The sequence below is a fragment of the Falco peregrinus genome, chromosome 2, assembly GCF_023634155.1.
Source record: "Falco peregrinus isolate bFalPer1 chromosome 2, bFalPer1.pri, whole genome shotgun sequence".
Classification (NCBI taxonomy): domain Eukaryota; kingdom Metazoa; phylum Chordata; class Aves; order Falconiformes; family Falconidae; genus Falco; species Falco peregrinus.
Genome location: NC_073722.1, coordinates 103,990,103 through 104,009,701, shown reverse-complemented (window position 1 = coordinate 104,009,701; position 19,599 = coordinate 103,990,103). Strand labels below are relative to the sequence as shown.

General features: G+C 45.1%; 1 protein-coding gene across 9 annotated transcripts in view; it reads left to right on the top strand.

Annotated features, from left to right (window-relative positions):
• The window catches only part of CLIP2 (CAP-Gly domain containing linker protein 2), a 96,361-nt gene that overhangs the window by 39,507 nt on the left and 37,255 nt on the right, over window positions 1-19,599 (top strand). For all 9 annotated transcript variants that reach the window (XR_008745753.1, XM_055795600.1, XM_027790993.2 and 6 more), the window contains one exon: window positions 14,820-15,358. Coding sequence is in view for 8 of the 9 variants with exons in the window: in XM_055795600.1 (XP_055651575.1) it covers window positions 14,820-15,358 (539 nt within the window). In the remaining variant the exon portion in view is untranslated. The remainder of the gene's footprint in view (window positions 1-14,819; window positions 15,359-19,599) is intronic.

Below are 19,599 nucleotides of genomic sequence, written 5' to 3'. Positions count from 1 at the left end.
CATTAATGAACTATACCTGCATGAATTCTGCTGGAGGAGTCTAAATCTCACCACTGCCTTAGCTCCTCTATGAGATTAGTGCCTTCCTCAGTGGAAAATCATTCCATTTATTTATCTGCAGCAAGGTTAGCAGCAACATCTTGGTAAATTAACTTGAAAATCAGTTGTTTGCCCCTCAAGTTTCTCAGGATTATGTTGGAGTAAATTGACTGGATGCATAGCAATAAGAAGTAATTTCTGTTGCCTCTAGGATTATTTTGCAGTAAAATAGGAGGGAAGGTGTCCTTAATGAGGAATTTGTGCCTCGATAATAAGAGGGAGCTTCGGCAGGTTATTCTCAAGTAATCATTGATGGTTTGGCAGTGTCTTACCATAGGCTTTTTTGCAAAGCTGCAAGAAAGAGTGCTGAGGCTATCTGGTTTTGTATCAATCTATTAATTCTCATTCCCAAATAAATATGAAAGACACTGAACTACTGTTTTGTATGAAACAAAAGAAATGGGATTGTAGTGTCCGGAGCAGCTGATTGACTGGCACAGACACAGGGAGCTAATTCTTGTCTATTCAAAGGCTTTGTGGCTCTTGATTAATATTAACTTGGGGTGTTGTGCACTGGCAAATTGGGAGAATAGACCCCACATCATGGGGCCCGAGGCTGCTATTATTTGTAGCGAGCATTTGTTTTTGCTGGTTTTGCTTCGGGCCTCATGGAGCGATTGGTATTGTCAGTTCTTTGTGAGCACCATCCTCAATTAATCCACGCTGCAAGTGTGAATGGATATTCCTTGAGTGAGATTAGTGATTGTTGCTGGAAATGGGTCATTGGTGTCTTCGAAGTTTGATGAAGTCTTGCTTTATCATAATGGGTCTGCTTACACAGCATCTTCAGTTTCTAGGGGAATTGGGAGGACAAGGTGCCAACCCGCATGGCTTAAGATCAAATGCTTCTGATCACCTCAGTATCAGCAGATTATTTGTCAGTTGGTCATAAGAGCTACAGTATCCACATACACACAGACAGTCATCTGTTTGAGAAATTATCAGATACCTAAAGAAAACAAGAGTGTGTTTTCAAGGGCTGAACAGAAAAAACTGCTAATGAGAGTCGCTGGTTTAAGATTGATGTGCAGTGCAAATGGGGGAGCAGGGCTGGGAGGGCAACGTGGTGGTGGATGGTCAGTGCAGCTGAGGTGTGGGAACTGCAGCAAGCACCGGAGAAGCTTTGCTGAGTGATTGTTAGAAGCTGAGTGTGTGTGTTCATTTTTACTGTGGGGTGAGTGAAAGGCCCTGCACGTAGGTCACATCACTCCATACAAATCTACTTGGTTGTGGAGAGTGATGCTCTTGTGAGATGCTGCGTATTTGCTTCTAATCCTCACTGCATATCCAGAAGCCAAATGCTTTCTGGCATGGTTGTGGACGAACCATTTGACTGTTTGCATAGGGCTTGTATTCAGCTCACAAGTCCCTTTCATGAGCCACTCTATCTGCCATCCTGCAGTCTGAAATATGTTTTGTACTGGAGTTTCTAGGCAGGGGTTGGAGGTGCTGGTTCCCCTCTTGAAAAGGGAAAGGACCTTTGGCAGTGTTCCTCTCCCAAGAAGTCGTTTGATGCATTCCAGGCAATATAGAAGGGCATTGAATCAATCTTGATTTAATCAGCTTTACAGGTGACATCTAGAGACAAATGAGAGTCTGATTTTAATTGTCTTAATCATTAGATGCTTTTAGAAGGATTTGATACAGTTAATCCTTAATATTCAGTGCACTCATTGTAGAATGAGACGTGAGCACACGCTGGAGGCATATGGAGGTCAGACGCCCTCCTGCTCTCTGTCTGTAGCTCCTTGCAGAACAGCAGGGAAAGAAAATCTGCTTCCCACAGATGTTCAGCTAATGGTGGTTTGGATATAATGAACCAAATCCTATTCAGCTGGGCTGGTGTAAGCCTGCAGTAACATTGGTATGCTTGTGGTTACACCCATTGGAGTAAGGGTGCAGCTTCGGGGCAGAATCTGCTCCCGCATGTTCTACTGCGAACAACTGAACTAATCCTACAAGAGCAGATTAATCATTAGAGGCCTGAGCCAATATTCATTGAAATCAAAGGAAAGATTCCCTTTGGCATAGATGTATTTGGGATGAGAATCCATAGGATTACAGTGGCATCAGGCTCTTGCTACATAGTACTGGCAATTGGTGGGATCTAACCATCACACACTGGCCCTGCATGAGCATCCTTCTTGCAAGCAGTTAAATAGGTCAAGTGGTCTCCACAAAAGCCTTAAAATATTTAGAATACGGAAAACTTCCTCTCTTTTGGGTTCAGTGGGATATTTGCTTATTTTTTTAATAAAGGTGCTAGAAAGTAATGTCCCCTTAAAGAAATTGATTTTTATGCGGTAGTGAGGTCTGAGGTCTGTAAGAAAACTCCACATATCGCAATACTCACTATAAAATAATAAGAGTTGTCAAAATTGGACTTAAGCAACCCCATTCAGAACACAGTTAATGGTCTCTCTACTACCAAATGTGATCATTTCGGCAATGTTTTTTTCCAGCACAGTAAATAGGTATCCTGTGTGCTACGTCTGGGTCATCGATGGCCTGGAGGATGCAGCAGAGTGCTTTATTCGCATGGTTTTGTTTACAGAATTCTTTGTGAGAAAGGAAATATTTGTGCCTGGGGATTTTAAATGGTTGCAGAGGAAGGCAGCGATGAACTTTGCCATAAGTACCTCTTAAAAACCAAATCTACATCAAGAATTCAGGAATTAGGTGATCTAGCACACTGCCAGTGCTCTGATTTTCAGGGCAGTGTTACTCAGGAGTTAACTGCTGCTACAGGAGTGTTTCCAAGCTGCTTTATGAATTCCTACCAAGCACGAGCTGTAAGTCCTTCTCACTTTCTGTAACTATAAGCCTGCTATGCACATGTGAAACCTCTCTGTTTAGACACTCTGAATGCTTCACCACCACCTGCGAAGCCTGGGGCTGTGAGGTAGGTCATTATTATCGGTGGTTTATACACAAGACAATTAGGTCTTGCTCCATGTCATCCTGTGTGTCAAGAGGTGAAAGTGGAACAGTTATCCTGGCCAGCAGGTTTTTCTGGCCTTTTGCCCTCCTGGTTCTGGCACCAGGAGCAGCAGCTTCCCTCTGACGCTGCTTCCCGTAGTCCTTTTCATTGACAAAAGTGCTGTCTCTGTAAACACTAGTGCGTTTGTAATTTGGCTGAGGGTACGCAGTCATTGAACATATAGGGCAAGTGTCTCAGTCCTGTGCTTGGGTTGTGCTTGTCTTATTTCACACTTGAACCTGTACAGTTGTTTAAGATTAGCATCCCTGAGGATGACAGGAGCCTTATGTATTGCTGTATAATTTATTTCACATAATTGCTTATTGCAGATTATTGTATCTGGAGGTATTTGCTCAAAAAAACCTGCCAGAATTTAGAAGTCTGCCAGAATGAAGACTTTGCACAAACAATTTCAGATAAGGATGGTATGATGTTGAGAAAATCCTGACCTGTAAAAAGGAGGTGGGAACATCATCCTGACTGACTGACTGCTGTCCTGGCCAGATGTGCTCAGAGGAGAAAAACATAAAAATGATCATCTAACAAAGTTTTGATGAAGTGGCATGAGAGAGGGATAGTTCACATGTGAGTCTTTCAAACCAGTGAGATGTGCTGGGACTGGGAGCGTACTGTGTGTTCAAGGGTAGAGAGGGTGCCTGGTGGGACCATGTGCTGAGATTTTTGTACAACTCAACTAGTCATCTCCCACAGCTTTGTCCATGATTTCTCGCTTCACATTATGGATTTCACCACCACCATCGCTTCTCACTTCACCCACCATCACCCTGGAAGGGTATAATGTATCATTTCTGGTGATCACTGAGACTAAGAGCTGTTGGGTTTGAGATGCCTGCTGTGGGTTTCTATGTTCATATCGTAGTTCACATGGTTTTTTAGGGTCAGGTCTGGATCATGATCATGGTTTTTCCTCAAAAAACAAAACAAACAAAAAAAACTTTAGACATCCACTGCAAATAAGTGATTTGGATTTTCTGCAAATAGTGTCTGTTCATGTACAGCTCATGGCCTTTTCAATTGGATACTTAACTTTTTAAGCCAGATATTTGGAATAAAGTAGATGACTCAGTGTTAATCTGCTCTGAAATATCCTTTTTATTAGATTAGGCAAAACTAAAACAGCCCAACAAACTGCATTCTGCATAGTGTGGATCTGTGTACAATCAGTCTACTGTATGACCTTCGCAGGAGATGTGTAGCCTGTGTGATCTGCGCATGGATGTATGGCTGAACAAATAAATGGCTGATGAATTAATGAATCACAGCTGTGTTTCAGCACAGTGCAGCCCTAGGGTTGGGCACAAGTTTGGCAATTAAGAGATGTTGGTCTTTACCTCTCCTACAGTTCCCCTGGGATCTTGGGGATGCTGCTTATGGCCCCCAAAGTGTCCCTCTTTCAGGCAAGTCGGATGGATGATTTGTAGGGGTGATATAATTGTATTGATATCATGTTTATATGACAAGGGAGAAAACATACAAACAAGACAGAAAGCATGATGCTTGCCTTTCTGCTGATACCATCCCAGCAGTTCAATTAACAGTGGCTTAACTCTGCTGTCTTCCAGGATGGCTGGTTACACTGAAAACAAGCCTCTCAGCATGCTGATAAGGAGCTAACCAAGCGTCCTTCTTTGTTATTACATGTCCAGTGTTAAATTTTTGTACTTTTTTTCCTTGAGAACAGAACGTGAGAAAGTGCCTTTCACAGCTGCAGGCTGGGAGCTTTTGCAAAGAGCAATCACCCTGAAGATTAGCCCAACTCCTGCCAGAGGGAAGCAGAGCAAATTAATATTGGAAACTTGGATAAAAACTTGTGCTTGTACCTAGGAAATGTTTTTGAGGTTCAGCAGGCAGAAATAAGTTGTTGTCAATAAGAGGAAAAGCTAGGGAGGATCTTACTGATGTGGTTTATTGCTACATATCTAGCTCTGCACACAGGGAAGACCTCTGGGTGCCAGCAGAGCACTCACTGCCTGAGCTTGCACCTTCTAGCTGCACCCCTGGCTTCAATTAAAGGATGCTTTAAGCTTGAGCTGTGGACACATAGGCCTCCAAAGTGCTGCTGGTCGCGAGCTGACGGTGCAGCAGGAGCACAGGTATGAGTGGCATGGCTCCTCAGCTGTCATGGCAAAATGTGGTGCTACAGTAGAGCTAATCTGGTTTGAATGGGGTAACCGGATCATCTGGGTGCTGGAAGGATGTAAGAGAGGTTTATAATGCTGCTTACGTAGCTGGAGTAAGTACTATGCCCAAAGGCAGTCTATGCCAAAGTCAGAGTCGAACTAGGTGCTCTCCTGGTCATTTAACCTTTCTTTCCCCTGGATTGTTGGAGGTACGGCTACTCTGCTTGTGCATGGCTGCTTAGGTTACCTCCCATGAGTAAACATGCTGAGTTATGCACACACAGCAACTTCTGCATCACGTTCCCTGTACAGGCTGTTGTTCTTGGAGCTGCTGACCCACTGATCTGGCTCCAGTCTGATCATAAAGTAATAATTACTCTTTTGATAGACCAAGCCAGGCTATTTCTTGGTAACTTCTCTTCTACGTTTTATTGGTAGTGAGCTAATTCCATCATTTCTGAGTGAATAAGTCAATGGCCTTTCTGTGTGCACCTGCTTGAGCAATGTGCTGCTTGGCTGCTCATCTCTTTCAGTTAGTGCTGTAGCTGGTTAGGAATGGCACCAGAGTCCATCTGAGTGGGTTTTATGTGAGAATGATGCCTGATCAAAAATCCTACACTTAAAAAGGCTATGAAACTTCAAAACCCTGCTGCTTGAGTGCCTTTCTGATGGAGAGAGAAAGCACTATGCTTTGCTTGGCTGCTCTTTACAATGTTTGGTACTTAAGATAAATTTCTCCAGTTCAGAAGGTGTCCTGAGACTGCTTCTCTCTCTGTGCTAGTGCCAGTGCTCTGCCTGGGAAATCATTTATAAATGTCTCATTAAAGACCTGTGTCTGCCTCCTTTTCTTTCTTTTTGTCATCGGATCAGCTCACTGAGAGCAGCTGTCTTCACTTCCGTAATAGCAGCCTCGAAACCAACGCTTGTGCCTTACAAATTCCCACAACCTCAGAAACTGTGGACAACTGTGCATGTATGTATGTGTCGGGGTTTGCAGACATGGTGGGTTTAGACTGAGCTCATTCCCAAGCTTTTTTGTGGTGCTTTGAAAATAAAAGAATCTAAGAAGTTAGCTTTGTGCTAGGTTTATAAAGAAGCTGAACATATGGTGTGACTACAGCTCTGCAACTGGAGAGCCAGAGATTTTGTGAGTGCGTGCTGGTGATTCCAGGGAAGGCTGTGTTACGTGGTACATCGCTTGGGCTGCTGGAAGGAAGGAAGCTCACCATCGAGGCAGGAGCCTTCCCAGTAAGTCTGTTTTCCCCAGCTGGCATTCTGGCTCTCGGGGCTGTCAGGGCTACCCCAGGTTGCTTTCTAATGCTCCTTTCTGTCCTTAAGTCTTCCAGCAGTTGCAATGGTCTGGGCAAGGCAACCCAGTTCGGATGTGGGGCTTGGGGGGAAAGGACATACTGAATCTTTACAGCTAAAGGCTTGTTTACATGGAAAATTATTTCCTCTAGCTAGCATAAGCTATGGTGAATCAAGTGAATATAATACTTCCAAGTGGTTGAAGTGATTTTATTATTTATTTACGGAAGAATTAAGCCTGTATTATTCTGTAACATACCAGATATTACATTAGCATGGTCCTAGTTTTTCAAATGTGTCTGTGGCTTATTTCTAGAGGCAGGGGGTAGCACAAGCTGGGGAGGAAGGCATATGGGTGCTCTGTTCTTTTTGTCGCACTTGAAACATGCTTAAAATTGTGAGATTTATATTTTCATTTTCTGTGAAAACAGGGTGTTACCTCAGAGGTGGGATAGATGGGCCCTGTGTTCAGGCTGGAAAATGCTGGATAGGGTGTTGAAACATGAATGTTGGAAGAATATACTGACGGTGTTAAAAATAATAACTATGTAAAAATTAAGACTGTAATCTTGAGATTAATAGGTCCACCATATGCTGCAAGTTAATTATTGCTCAGTGAAAGAAACTTTGTGCATTTTCTACTAGTCACTTCCCTCTCTAGTGCCCTGTGCTGCCAAAACCTATCTGCTTTGCATATTTTGTTGAATGCCATTATTTGAAAAACTTGAAATCCTCACACAATAACAAACATAACTTTGCTGTTTGTTTCTTTTAAGAATTGTAGTGGATCTGATCTAGTGTAGCAGGCAAACCCCAGGGTCCTCCATCCCTCCCGTCTCCAGCGGGCACCAAGAATGCACGTCTCGCCTGTGGCAGAGCAGATTTCGTACCAGTCAGCCTCCTGAATGAGACCTTTATAAGAAGGCCTTTGTTCTGTATGTCTGTTTGAGGTTCAGTGCCCTTCCCAGCTGCCCTTGTGAAGACAAATATCTGCCTCAATGGGCATCTCCTTGCAGTCAGTGCAAAGCAACTTTGCATTGGTCCTCATTCGATTTTGCTTGCTCATTCATAGTTCTTGTTCACTTTCTTATTGTCCTCTTTTCCTTCCTCCTCATCGCAAGTTTCTTTCTAGGTATGTCTCCTCTCTTTAAAGGAGCTGGAGCCAGTGATGCTGAAGTTGCAATGGATTGTAATATCCACGCCAGGGGGTTTATTCCAGGGAACAGCAGGGGCAATAGATTTCCAGGGTGGCAGATGCAGAGCTTGTCTCCATGCCAGATCACAGCCCCAACTTTTCAGCTTTGAACTTGCAGAGCTTTCAGTTGTTGTTTCCAAGTCAGCCATAAATCTCTTGGGCTGCTTCCTCCCACAATGTGCTGCCAGGCATTTGGCTATTGCCTGCAAAGCATTGCTTTCTCTTGCAGTCACCTCTTCCCTCTCTATTTCTGCCTTATCCTGCAGCTTGGAAGGGCTGTGATAAATCTTGCGGGAAACAGCTGCTTCATTGCTGTGCTCGATGATTTGAATTTGGGTATGGCAGAGTGGGCTGGCTTTCACTTGATTGCCAACAGCGTCATGTTTATGTAATCCAAGCTGCTTTGAGAAGCTCCAGTCACTGTGTAGGAACCTCGAAATTACATGTGGTGAAGCCTCACCACCACCGAGTGCTGTGAAGGCAGCAGGCAGCCAGCCCTTCTCCCGTGGGAGGCCCTGTCAGCCTGCGTGGCTGCTGCTGACACTGCCAAGCGAAGCCCTGTCTCCCTGCCTGTGTGGGTGGCAGCTTCTGGGGATGCAGCAGGTTGTACCTCCTTGGCTCTTGCCTGGTAGACCAGCTATTGTAGTCAATAGGGACTGAGGCTTGAATCTTTGACAACAGATGCTCTGGACTGTCCTTCTTCATTCCCTTCTCTGTAGGGATCAGCTTTGCTCTCCATCGGTTAGTGAATTTATCTAGTGGTGTGCTTGGGGGTGAAGTGGTATTGCAGACCTCAAGAAGCTTACAGTAACTGCTGTGTAAAAGCAATGGGTAGAATACACAGAGCCAGGAGCTTCTGGGTACTTGGTTGTAAAGACAACGCACTGCTATTCTACAGCTCCAGTTTGTAGTGGAGGGCGGTGGCCAGCTGAATGGGAAAATACTATCCACCACAAACGTTTAGTGCCCTGAGTACAGGCTGCAGCTTGAACAGGGGCAGTGTCTGACATCCCAACTGAGACCACATCCCCACGCCATCACCTCAGCATTGAAACAAGCAGTGAGCCAGGCTGCTGCAATGCCTCTTAGGCTCTCACCTAATTCTTGTGGCAGAAAAACATATGTTATTCCTTTTAGCTGGCATGCAGTAGAGTTTTACAGCTGGCAAAAATGTCTTGGCTTCAAGTGGGCGTTGTAGGTCCCCGGGTCATGGGACTGTCCTGAAGCCCTGCCCAGGCTGAGAGGGAGCAGAGCTGGTACCAGAGTTTTTTGACTAGTTAGTTTGGTCGCAGGGCTGCACGTTGAGAGATGCAAGGCATGCTGCTCTGTCACAGGTTAGTGACCTCTGTAGCGTGGGCCAGTGAGGTAAAGATGTCGTGTCTTCAGGTCTTGTGACAGTGATGCTTCTGCCAGGCTGATACAGTTTTTCTTGCTGGGTAGTGAATGAAAAGCTTATTGATCGATGTAGAGAGAACGCAGCCTGGGAGTGGACAGGCAATTCAGTGCAGCATGTCAGGCTGTCTTGTGATGTGGTGGGATTTGAGGGTAAAATCTTCTGAAAATTAAAATGGAGAAGGAAAAAGACCTCTCCTACAGGCATTGTAAAGCTCTTCTGTAAATGCCATGTGTGTTCTTGTTTCTCCCTCCCTTCCTGCTGAAGATGCTACTCTGGTATAAATCTTCCCACCCGCCTCCCACCCCCTTTTTTTTCCTTCTTTTTTTTCTTTCTTTTAAATCTAATGTACCTCCATTTTATCAATTAACTGCCTGTCTCCCGATTCCCATGGCAACACAACAGGCTGTTGCATTTCTGATTCCTTTGGCAGTTGTGGTGCCTGGGATGTGTCTCAGGAGCCATAAGATTACAAAGGAGTTCTGCGGGGAGTAGGAAATACATGGGCAACACTCACTATGCACCACTTCTCATGCTGAACTATTTTTCTCTTCCTCTTCCTCCTCCCCTTTAGAAATAAGTTTCCTTTCCCCTTTGTTTCAATTGCCTAGTGATAAGAAGTGAGCAACTGAAATACTGTGGGAGGTCAAAAGATGTGGAGGGAGTGAGGGGATGCATGGTTTCACTGGATGTGGATGGCACTTAGCCTAACGCTGTGGTTGAGTATCTCATCAGGGATGCTGCAAAGAAGGGTATTCCTGCGGATGCTGCGGAGCGAGTGCTCTGTTCCTCTTGCTTCGACTTTCAGACTCTACTTGAAGGGCGGTTTCTTGCTCCTGTACTGAACAAAGCTCTCCCCCCCCCCCCCCCGCCCCCTTCCTACAGCAGACGTTTCCAAGAGCTGGAGTCCGTCCCTTGTTTGCGGAAGTCCTTGTGCTTCCAGGGATTTTAGACACATGGCTTTCATTGACACCGTAACAAGAGCCATGTGAGCAGGCTGAAGCTTTAGTTAAAACCTTTAACCTCTCCAGCTCTTGGCTGATAGGAATTTGTTTGGCTCCTGAAGAACTGGTGCACTGTCAGCATCGGGTACCCTGTCACTGTGGGCCCCTAAAACCGGTGGTATGAGTTTGCAAAAAGGGCCCTAAACACCAGGTCTGCTGTGGGGGTTATTAATGCATCATGCGTGGGCTTTATGCTAAAGGGAAAATAGAGATTTAGAGTTGGATAAGATGTGCGTTTAGCGGATGCTGAGTATGACTGATTTATAAGTTGTTGTTCAGTCCTGAAAGCTGTGACCTACAGGAAGACCATTTAAACCAAGAAGAATGAGCTGGCTAATGAACACAATAGACTTGTAAAGTTGGAAAGCCCAAGTGGAAGAGATCCTGCTTACTGCTTGTTGTGTCTTAGAGCCTGGTCCCAGTGAGAGGGAGGGAGGAGCTGCTGTCACAGTCCTGTCTAGCGAGCAAGGTTTGTGTTGGACAGAGCAGCAGAGGGAGATCCTCCTGGACCAAGGAGGAAAGAGCTTTTTCCCCGTTGCTGGCTTCCAGGTGAGCTGCTGCATTAGATGCTTAAACGTGACATTCAGAGGGTTCCTGTGGCTTCTCAATTGGTGTCAACAGGTAACGGTAGGGCTGGAGTAGAAAGCAGTGATTTTGTGTTTTGCTGCATTTGTTTCTCTTGTGTACCTGTTCTCAACTTCGCACCTGAGATCTGTACCCTTACTTTGTTGTTAGTGAGTTTCTTGGAACTTGTGGGTGTTTAACTGGAGAGTCTGACTAGAACAAGATTTTTCTTCACCAGAAACAGCAACTCCAAGCGACAGAGGCATAGACCAGCTTTTTAGGTGCCTGGAGCCTGAAGGCTCAGGAATCCTGGGCTTTTGGTGTGCTTTCCCCCAGGCTGTTAACAGCTGCTTGGAGAGTGGGTAACTCCAGATGTCAGGTCTTAGAGAGCAGTGCCTTTGGCTGGTGTCAGTTTTGGGCTATCCTAAGATACTCATGGCATTGAAGACAAGTTGCTCATCGCTGCCTTTTGCCTTCTGAAGGCTGGTGAGTAGATACTTACCTGGGAGGATCAGAGCTTAGTCTACTCAGACTACTTTGGATGTTGTCTGGCCATCTAGTTAATGGATCCAAGAGTCCTGAAGCCAAGAAGAATGAGTTTAGCTTGATCGTAGTGACTCTTGGCTTCCCTGAAAACCTAGTGCGCAAAAGCGTGTTAGCTGCACTGTAGGAAAATTGGTAGCTTAGTTGTTATTTTATATGTTGGTAATAAAGGTCGTGTAAAATACCAAGTTTCTACAACATGGCCATAATGAAGATGGTAAACCCTCTGGTGGTTCCTCACTTAAATCCTATCTTTTTGAATAATTCATCTTGTGCTAAAGAATAATAGTGCTTCTGACTGCGCTGCTCTGCTCGGGAGCCTGTAATTAGATTGTTTCCCTGAGATGTTATAATTACTGTAGTTTGGCAGCACTGCCTGTCAGATAGATACCTAAAATGAGTGGAGTGTATTAAGTCCTACTAAAATTTTAGATTTTTTGGGAGTACAGTGTTGCACCAGGAGTCCAATGAACTGGGGTTTTTTTTCTGGTCCAAGTCAGTTTTTGAAGGTGTTTGTTCTTGCAGTGAAATACAGTGAGTCTAGATGAGTTTTTAAATCCTGCTGTGTTGTTTGTTCAGCCTTGGGCGGCCTTCCTGCCTTTCTTTGTTGAGCCTCACTGCTGAAGGGTTTGCTTATCCTACCCACATTGCAGAGGTGTTGGTGAGAGCAAATGTAACCTGTATCTTGATCGTTAACTACCAGCCATCATAAAGCCTTCTAATGTGCTGAAACTCAGGCTCCAGTAGGACTAGAAAAGCAGCTTTGATCTTTTGTGAATACAGATGCAGAACCCCCCCCATTTCTGTGCTTATAGTTCCCTGGAGTGTTGAATTCGGCTGTTCTACTTGGCATGTTGCATACGTGTGTTGCAAACATGTCAGCGGCATGAGATCTGTGTGTTACGGCACTCTGCTGAGCATGAAACCAGGATGTAAGTTGTGTTTCTAATTTAATTTATTCTCATGAAAGGAGAGATACATATCACAGATGTTGGTGATGGACCTCTGTAGCCATCTCTGGTTATTAAATGGAAAGCCTTTAAAATACAACTTGCTGGTTCCTAATCTGGCTATTTTACTATTTTGTGCTAATAAGCATGGTGGCCTTATTTTCTGCTTATGGTTGTTTTAATGGTTCACATGGATGGAGCTCTGTTTCCTTCCCACCCCTTTTTATTTAAAGTCTTTTGTAAAGATCAAAAGCTCTAAGCATCCTTATAGTCTTTGGTTTTCAGTTTTTTAAGGTGAAACTGGTTCTTGGATGTAGTGCCATCCCTCTAATGGATCGTTTTGATGTACTGTCTTTTACAAGATTGAGAATAACACAAGCTTGAATGTCAGACATTTTGCCAGAAAAAAAACCAAACCCAAAAGTTAATGAAGAACATGTGAGGCTGAAGAAACTTTCAGAGCAGGGCCCAAAGGCTGAGAGAAGGTTTCTGCCAGGGAGCTGGCTGAGCTCTGCTGGGAGCACTGTGGTCTTGGTTGCCACTGACCTTTTTGGGTGGGAACGGTATTTATGCTACTGCCCTTCCTGTGCCCATCATGGGATTGGCCTCTTGAATGTGCCCTGTGTTGTGCTGTGCATGCTCCGTTTGGCTAATTTTCTCAAGAGTTGTTCCAGCTCCAGCCCACCAAGCCTAGTGAGCAGGTGGGAGGCAATTCTGCTCATAAAAGAGGTTTGCATGATCGTGCCTTAACTGCTGCTTTCTCCTTGTTCAGACCAGGCAGACATTCTGTGGACTTCCAGGAGCCACAAACTAACTGGTGCAATTGTGCCATAGAGCTTTGTCAAGACTGTTGACTCTGGAGTCCAATGAGTACCAAAGTGTCAGTATTAATCCCTGTTAACACAACTGGTTTAGCAGAAACTGTTTGGTTCTTTATGCTAGTGCTGACGCACTGATGCTCTTTTCTTTCCCCTGACATTACACCTTTAGCAAAGCTTTGAAGTGTCTTGGTTTGAGAGCTTTTACGTTCTTCAGGCATTCTAGGAGCTGAGCCTGATCTGTCAGGCCCATTACTTCTGAAAGAGCTGTAGAAATGGTTCAGACTGAGCCATAGTGATGGCTGAGGCTGAACAAGTTTCACAGTTCATTTCAGATAAGCACTCAAGTTGGGCTTGCCTGTGCAGCTGATTAGGCTTTCTGTCAGCCTCCTCTGGTGGCAAATAAAAATTTCTTCCTGCGTGTGCTTTATGCTTTTCTGCTTGGTGGCACTCAGAAATTTCAGCTTAAAGCCTGGCAGAAGGGTCCGAGTAGCTTTTGTTGAGTGCAGGATGTGTGGGACAGTGTCATGCACGCCTGCCGTACGCCAGCTGTGGGAGAGAAGCACACTGGGGACCCCAGTGCTACCGAGAGCTGAGGATGACTGAAGGTTCACGGTATATGACTTGCTGGATATTATTTTGCAAGCTTATTTCCTCAGTCTCTTGTACGCTTTCTTTTAGTGCTTTGCTTAACCTCCCCCTTTAACCTTCCAAGAGTTTTAATGAAGTCCATACGTCCTTGTCTTTCATTCCCCTGGGCCTAGACTGAAAGCCCGAAGTTTGTGATAGGAGTTTGATGCTTGGGTCAGCAAGAGTGGGGTCAGTGCTATCTCATTTGCTTGTCTTTGTTCCCCTTCAGATGCCAGTCACGTATTTAAGGGCCTCCTTGTGTGTTACGGAGAGTTTGGCTGATCAAGGGTGTGCTGGAGAGTGTGAACAGGACTGTGAATTTCCAGCATCACCTGCAGTTTTTGGTCTCCCAGTGCAGCAAAGCATCGTTGGAGGTCTGGCTTTGGCTTGCTGGACTGGAAGAAGTGTCCCTTATTGCAGATTTTATCGAGTTCAGCGCACAGCGTGTTAGCCCTGGGAAGGCTGTGCATGCAAGGGTTTGTAGATGCTTCCTGTTTATAGATGTGCTGTTTATATTGAACGTACTCCAGGTGTCTGCTCACTGTTGGGCTCTGCTCCAGCAAAGGGCATAGCAGCAGCTGGGAAAATTTGAGTAATTTGCAAAGGCAGCTGTGTGGTCCCACAGGAGCTATTAGTGCCCTTGGTGGGACTCTCAATGCTTGGACTGTTTGCCTGGATCCAAACACACAGAGTTCTCACAGTGTCAGGTACTAAGACTTCAGTGCCTTGCTAATTATATTTTTTTTATTTTTTTGGGGGGGTGAAAGGATGATTTTGGCATCTTTCTTCAAAGCAGCCGTTCGTTGGTCTCCTTTTGACCCGTAAGCACTTACCACCACTCCTGTCCTTTTGAGCTTACACTAGTGCTGCCATGCAAAATACCCTTTGGTGCTGTGACGGGGCTGGGGGTAAGTGGGCATTGTAAAGGGGGATGAAGACGTGGGGTCGATTCTTTGTTTTGTGCGAGATCTGCAGAAACTGGGCAGCAGATGGAGATTTCTGTGCAGATTGCTTTCCTGCTGAGGAAGATATGTAAGTAATGGGGTCACTCAGGTTTTAACCTTCACTCGGTGTAAACCTGCAACCGAAGTCATTGTCCCAGATGTTTCCTTTTTGTAAATGCCCTTTCCTGGTGTTTTGGCTGCCTTTTAGGATTTCTCCTCATACCAAAACCTTTTTTCCCTTGATTCACAGGCTCACCTTTACACAAGCAGGGTACCACCTCCACCGCCAGCGCCGAGAAGTCGGGTTCAAAGGTTGCCGAGGTGGGCGATGATTTCCTGGGAGACTTTGTGGTGGGCGAACGTGTCTGGGTAAATGGAGTGAAGCCAGGTGTGATCCAGTATCTTGGGGAGACGCAATTTGCTCCGGGCCAGTGGGCAGGGGTTGTTCTGGATGACCCGGTGGGTAAGAATGACGGCTCTGTCGGTGGAGTACGTTACTTTGAATGCCAGCCACTGCAGGGGATTTTTACGCGACCGTCCAAGCTGACGCGGCAGCCAGTGGCCGAGGGCTCGGGGAGCGACGCCCCCTCCGTGGACTCCCTGACAGCTCAGAACTTGTCACTGCACTCGGGGACAGCCACGCCACCTCTCTCCACTCGTGTCATCCCCCTGCGGGAGAGCGTCCTGAACAGCGCCATGAAGACAGGCAACGAGTCTGGATCTAACCTCTCGGACAGTGGGTCTGTGAAAAAAGGGGAGAAGGACTTACGGCTTGGAGATCGTGTGCTGGTGAGTTGATCGTGGGGTCCCCCTAGAAAGGCAAAGGAGGAGAATTTGTCCCCTAGCTAAGTGTCCCTGATGAGGTTCAGGACAAGACAAAAGGAGGACAGAGTTGGTGGTGAGGTATGGGATAGTGTGGTCTTGGAGGGAGGATGCCCGGACCAAGCAGGCCTTGACCTTCTGCATTCACTGTTATTTGGGATGCTGTGTCTTCTGGACATCTCTCTCTTTCACAGTAATGCAAGAGAACATATTCCAGAGCATTTCTTACATTGGACAAATCCTGAGCAGGAGAATGAGGTCAGAGAGACAACTCAAACATGACAGGGACATAGAAGAAAAATAATGTATTCTTATATTCTAATCCAGTGATGCTCTCCATAATGGTGTGTACTGGGGCTTTTGAGGAATTTGCAACAGCGTGTCTTGTGTGTGGTTGTACGTACTCTGCAAGTATTTGCAAGAATCTCTCGTAGGTGGTCACTGCCATTTCGGTGCTTCATTTTTTTAGATGTTGGATATGACACTAACTCTTTTCCTGTACAGAAAGGAACTTGCAGTTATTTCTATAAAAGGGCAGGACTTGAGGAGAGGTTACTGTACGTGATGGATGGGTTCTCCACATCTGATTTCTGTTGTTTTCCTTATGTAGAATAGAGTACCCAATGACTTCAAGCCAAAATGCCACACTTGCACTAAGAACGGCTTACTGAAAGTTTGCCATCAAGCTTGTCACTGTTTGTGTCCTAGCAAAGGAGTAGTGCTTTCAGTGGAAGTGGTGGAGGAAAAGAAAGATACCAAAGCACAGAGAGAGGACAAACTGAGTTTTGTTCTGCAGTTCTGTAAAAAAAGTTTAGTTTTGTTTAGTGTGTATGATATGTGCTGTGATATCAAATATTGGAAGAGCCAAGCATTTAAGTATAGATCTGTTGTGACTGTATCCCCAGTAACGTTCCTGGATCTAGAAAATGAAGATGACTGTGACCAACAGGTTGCAGAGGGTTAGGCTTTGTGCATCCTGGGCAGTCTGGCTCCCATTTAAAGTTAGCTACGTAGCGTTTCCTTTTTGGGGCACCTGGTTCCAATACCAACAGTGGTAGGAGAGAAGTGTAGACAGACTTGCCATCTGTTTAATAATAGGGGTTTGGTAGAACTTGGCTCCACAGCTGATGTGAATCAGGAGTGTGTGCAGGGGAGTGTCAGAGGCAGTCTCAAAGGTCCTTTGTGGCCTCAGAGAGTGAGTTTTTCTGCTGGAGGTAGCAGCAACCTTAGGCAGGCTGCAGCTCAAGCTGATGGAGTCGATTCCTTTGCTCTCTGCAGCCCCACAAGGACCCTGGGTAGCCGGGCCACGTTAGAGCAGCCCTGAGGTGGCTGGGGAGCACTGAGCTGCTGTGACAGACCACATGTGTCTTCTGAGTCAAAACTTCATGTGGCGCAGTCTGCTCAGAGGATTTCAGGATCTGTTGTGTCCAAATGTCAGGCATATCTGTCATTATGAATACACTTTCAAAGCTAGCAATGCACTTGCACACCAAAACACTGTTGGGTTGTTTGATAGTTTTCATTTTATTAAATAAAATATAAACAGTTTAAAGTTGGTTCATTTTTGGAGGAGGAGAAGTGAAGATGGGTTCTGCTTGTGCCCACTGGATGTGACACTTAGCAAACTTAGTGTGAACACGTGGGCTTGTAGACCTAGCTGTAGAGGTGAGAAAGTTTTATATTCTCAAATTTTCTCCAAAATGTGCACTGCATTCTGTATCACAGCATGAGCTGGCAGCTGCTCAAGGGTTTGTTGCTGGTCTGTCATCTTCCTGACTTCACCAGAGTCTGCCTCTTCTTCCCTCCCCATCCCTACTGCCAGCAAAGCTGCTGCTGTCCCTGCCGGTCCCAGGGGCAGGGGTGAGCAAGGCAAAGGTGGCAGACATTCTCTGTTTACACCTGCGCTAATGTTGGTCTTTTAAAGCAGCTACACATGGGGAGAAATGAACCTGAGGAATCTGTCCCCCTTTGATTAGTTTGTTTGTTTGCTGTCGTTTTCTCATTTACATGTTGCAGGGAATGGGAAGAGTGCTCAGGTGAGAACTTCCCATTTTAGGAACAGCAACTGTAGAAAGTAAACTGCAAAATATAAAATCTAGGGTAAACTTGGCTCTGTTCTTTCTGAACCAGCCAGGCAATGGAATAGCGTTCTCCAGACTTAATTGTTTAAACCCTCTCTCCCAACTGTACGCTCACCGAGGCAGGGTCTGTCCACTTAATGCTCTGTGTACCTCGGTGGGGCCCATGCAGATGGAGATTTCAGCATACCCATGCAACACAAACTGTTAGCATCTTACCCTTTGGCTTCTATTGAGTTGTTTTTGGGGAGGTCGGTTGTCGTTTTAGATTTTTTTTTGTTTGTTTGCTTGCTTTTACTAAAGGTCTGTCCTTAGGAGACATCCCTCTCTGCCTGCTGATTTATCCACCCCAGATGTTCTAAGATAAAATTTGTGCTGTGATTTGTTAATGTAATAAGTAGCTCCAAAAGAGTGAATCTGGAATGAGCTCAGCATCTCACTGGCTCTAGCAGGAATACTCAGCTTACAGAAACATCGGGAATTGTTTGCATGCTGTAGTAGAGGTCCAGGAAAAGAACAGATAATGACAAGAAGAAATAATTTGCTGTTATGGTTCAGTAACATGTGCTTGGCTTGGCAGATGGCTTTTTTAGTAATGGAGATATCAGCTAATCATGTTTGGTGTTTGAATACAAGAACAACAATTCTAGGTTTACCTGAGCTGCCTCAAATTCCCTGAGTAAATCTTTGCTCTTGTCCTCTATGGATTGCTACAGTTTTAGTTGTCTTTATTAGTCTCTTGGTCGATGCTTTTCTGAAAGATTATCTTTTTATTTGAGAATGGCTTTTAGGCAGATGGGATCCACCGAAGGCTTTTCAAGTGAGGGAGAATGTGTTTTCGGTAATTGCTCAGTGGATGGAGGACAAGGTTGCAGGGATCCCTTCCAGGTCTGTAAGACCAATGCCTTGCTGCTCTGCATTCTGGTCATTTCCTGCTAGCGGTTTTCTTTAACTTCATTAAAGTCCATTATAGCTTGAAGACACTTTTGCTTTTCAATGACTTTGTTCTGAGACCTTTTCTGACTCTCCAGCAGTTGCAAAAAGTGACTTTTAGCTTTCCATTAGAAGCTTTCCATTAGAAGAATTAGATAATATTTGCCTTTGGCATTTTCTAACTCAGACTTTTTCCCAGAGATGCAAAAATTACATTAAAGAGATGAAAAAGCCACCCTAATATTGTAGAACTTGTCTCTTGAAGTCTGGCAAATAAGTGTGGAACAATTAACCTTTGCTTTAGTAAGAATGGAGCTTCCCAAAGTATGATAATTGATGGAGTGCTGCTGTTAATGTGAGGCTGGCTTGCTGCCTTTTTCCAGGGAAAGAATGGATGGAAACAGCAATGGAGCGGCTGAATATTTTCTGCTTGGAGGAGAAATCTCTGCTGTGTTTTTTTGCCTGAGAAAATGTATTTTACATGCTTTGGTGGGAGGCTTTCTCAGCAGCTGAACTCATTCCACCCTAGATATGTTTGCTCTCTTTAGAAGGATGGGAAGGAGGTAGCCGTTTTCTCAATGTCAGTCTAAATGAAAAATAATGATATATATATATAAAAAAAAGCCAAACAAAAATTCCTCTTAATAAAGGTATTCTTCCCTTAACCATCTTTCTGTCTCCTAACTGGGATTGCAGGATTCTGCTCTTCAGTACTGAAATGTAGTGATAAACAAGACTATTTAATGGCCAGGTTACATCCCAGTGGCTGGCTGACTGTTGCTGTGGGGTGTTGCTGCAGATACTCTTCAGATGGGTTCTAGCTTTGTGATTTTGCCAGAAGTTTTGAGTGGAAAAAGCAGAATAGATGCTAGAACAGCAGAAGCAGCACTAGCAGGGAGATACCGATGGAGCAGCACCTCGGCTGACGGGCAGGCAGGACTGCCGTGGCAGGCTGTCTAGGCTGGTGGAAATGGATTCTGGGCTCCTCCCAAGTGTGTGATTTTAATCATTTTCTCCTCTGTATGCTGCAAAGTGTTTTTGCCTGTGGTGTTGCAACCTCTGGCTCCTGACAAATAACAGAATATTCTCATGAATAAACTAATCGTGTCCTTTTCTTTAGCAACCCCCCTGCACACCCCTGCCCCAACCCTGCTCTGCCAGCCTGAAGCTGCAGAAAGCCTTTAACCACCCGAGTGA